The following is a 2,377-nucleotide window of genomic DNA, read 5'->3' as shown; positions in this document are numbered from 1 at the left end:
GGTAGCTGGGGTATGGAAAAAGAAGATCTGAGATTTGGAATTATTGATGGAAGCACCTGAGGCTTCCGAAAAGTCTGATAGAAGAGATTTGAGCTGTCGAGCTTCCTGGACAGAGGGATGCCCAAAGAGCATGTTGTCATCAACGAACTGCTGGTGAGTGAAGGCTGAAGAATTATGAAAAGACAAGCCTCTGAGGCGATGGGACTACTGGGCTAGCTTAATACTCCTGCCTAATCCTTCCGCCATAATAACAAATAAGAAAGGGGAGAGAGGGTCTCCCTGTCTGATACCCCGAGAGGGATGAATAGTGGAGGAGGGGATGCCATTGACAAAAACAGAGAAGAATGAAGAGGAGATGAGACTCATGACCCATCGAACCCAGGGGGGAGCAAAGCCAAAAGCGATTAAAACTTTTTTAATATATAACCAACGAAGACTGTCAAAAGCCTTCGATAGATCTAGTTTAAGGAGCATACCTGGATTTTTTGATTGCTTCAAGGAGTGAATTATCTCATGAGTTAGGATTATACCATCAGTAATCTGTCTGCCTTCAACATATACAGACTGCTCAGGCGAGAAGATGAGAGGAAGCAACAATTTAAGCCTGGAAGCAATGACCTTGGAAACTATCTTCTAGATTATATTACACAGAGCTAGGTCTATATTTGTCAGGCTTGCTAGGCATATCTACCTTGGGAACGAGAGCAATGAATGTGGCATTCACTCCCGGAAACACCCATCTCAAGGATTGCGATTCCTCCACCACCTGCCAGACTTCCAACTTGATCAAATCCCAGAAGCTGTGAAAAAAGTTAGAAGTGAATCCATCCAGGCCTGGAGCCTTTCCTGCTTTCAGTTGATGAACTGCTAATTCCACCTCCTGTAAGTCAACAGGTTTAAGGAGAAGTTGGTTATGCTCTTCTGAAACAATTTTAGGAATGTTTTGAGTAAATTTGTCTATGGCCCTCGATCTATCTGCATTTGGTTCGCTATGCATTTGCTTGAAATAGTTGAGGAGTTCGCTTTCAATCTCCTCATGCGCTTCCACCTTGACTCCCTGCTCATTCTGAAGGTGAGTTATGTTATTATTCATTTTGCGTTGGATTGTGGTGCTATGAAAGAATTTTTGTATTTTTCTCTCCGTCTTTGAGCCATCTGATTCGAGATTTTTGTCTCCATAACGTTTCTTCCTGCTTAGCCCTTTCTATGATTTGCGCCTCAAGAATTTTTTCCCGTTCTAACATATCATCTGATCGGCCTTCATCTATAATCCTCTGTTGCAGTTGCTTCATTTCTATCTCAAGGGAGCTCCGGACTTGGAAAATATTACCAAAAGAATTGTGATTCCAGCTTTTGATCTTGCTTTTAATATGCTTTAGCTTCTGCTGAAATTGAAACATCTTAGATCCTGTTGGGGGGGAGAACTTGTTCCATTCTGAAGTGATTAGTTCTTGAAAATCTGGATGAGACAACCAAAACTCCTCAAAGCGGAATGGTCTCCGGGTCAGGTTTCCAGGACGCGGCCATTGAAGGGAGATGGTCCAGTGATCAGATCCTGACAGAGGCATGATGGAAGCTGCAAAGTCTCCACCCATATGAATGGCATTATCTGAGAGCAAGAATCTGTATAGACGAGAAGCCACCTGCTGAGTCCCTGCTCTCCTGTTGCTCCATGTGTATAAACCATTGTTGAAAGGTAGATCCATGAGCCAGTTGTTTTGAATGAAGTCTTTTAGAGGTTTCCCTTCCTGACTCCCTCTGCATCTTCCACCCCTCTTCTCTTCCAGCCTAGTAATCATGTTGAAGTCTCCTCCAGAAATCCATAAAGGGTGTTCCCTGTTGTGGTTAATTGTAGAAAGAGCGCTGATTATTTCTGCTTTATGTGGAGCCTCTTGGGGGAAATATACATTGGTTAAGAGCCCGTGTATATTTGTCCCGATGATGTGAAATGTTGCCTGGATAAAGTTCTTGTTTGCATGTATTTTGTCTAGTCTGATAGTTCGAGAGTCCCATAATATTGCTAGGCCTCCAGAAGCCCCCTGAGCATCCACCGCCGCATTGAGACTCCCTGGCCAGATTTTAGATGCAATACTTTCCACAACATATGAATTGCATTTAGTTTCTTTCAAGAAAAGGATTTGTGGTTTTTCTTGCCTCATCATGTTTTTAAGAATTCTTCTTATCCCTGGGCTATTAAGCCCTCTTATGTTCCAAGATATTAACTTCATGGGGAAGGGTTGTGATCAGTGTTATAGTACTTAGTTAGCTTGGAGTACATGCCTGACTCCACTAACATTTTACCTATTCTTATTGTTCGCTGGAGGTCTGTTTTCCTTCCACGCTTTTTGATGTCTTTAGTGATGAATTTCCCATCTCA

At 42.7% G+C, this 2,377-nt stretch overlaps 1 protein-coding gene across 1 annotated transcript; it reads right to left on the bottom strand.

Annotated features, from left to right (window-relative positions):
* Positions 1-1,112: 1,112 nt before the first annotated feature.
* On the bottom strand, positions 1,113-2,162 carry LOC149211065 (uncharacterized). The gene has a single exon (XM_089399177.1). The coding sequence runs from the start codon at positions 2,160-2,162 to the stop codon at positions 1,113-1,115; it is 1,050 nt and encodes a 349-aa protein (XP_089255303.1).
* Between the last annotated feature and the right edge of the window lie 215 nt (positions 2,163-2,377).

This window comes from Pinus tabuliformis, chromosome 1_2 (genome assembly GCF_031772625.1).
Source record: "Pinus tabuliformis cultivar Carrire ecotype Pingquan chromosome 1_2, CPIR1, whole genome shotgun sequence".
Classification (NCBI taxonomy): Eukaryota; Viridiplantae; Streptophyta; class Pinopsida; order Pinales; family Pinaceae; genus Pinus; species Pinus tabuliformis.
The sequence above is the reverse complement of the archived record's forward strand: the minus strand, read 5'-3'. Positions and strand labels throughout refer to the sequence as shown.

Bases quoted from the DNA above. Each gene is read 5' to 3' on its own strand.
- LOC149211065 (XM_089399177.1), bottom strand. From the start codon at position 2,162: ATGATGAGGCAAGAAAAACCACAAATCCTTTTCTTGAAAGAAACTAAA.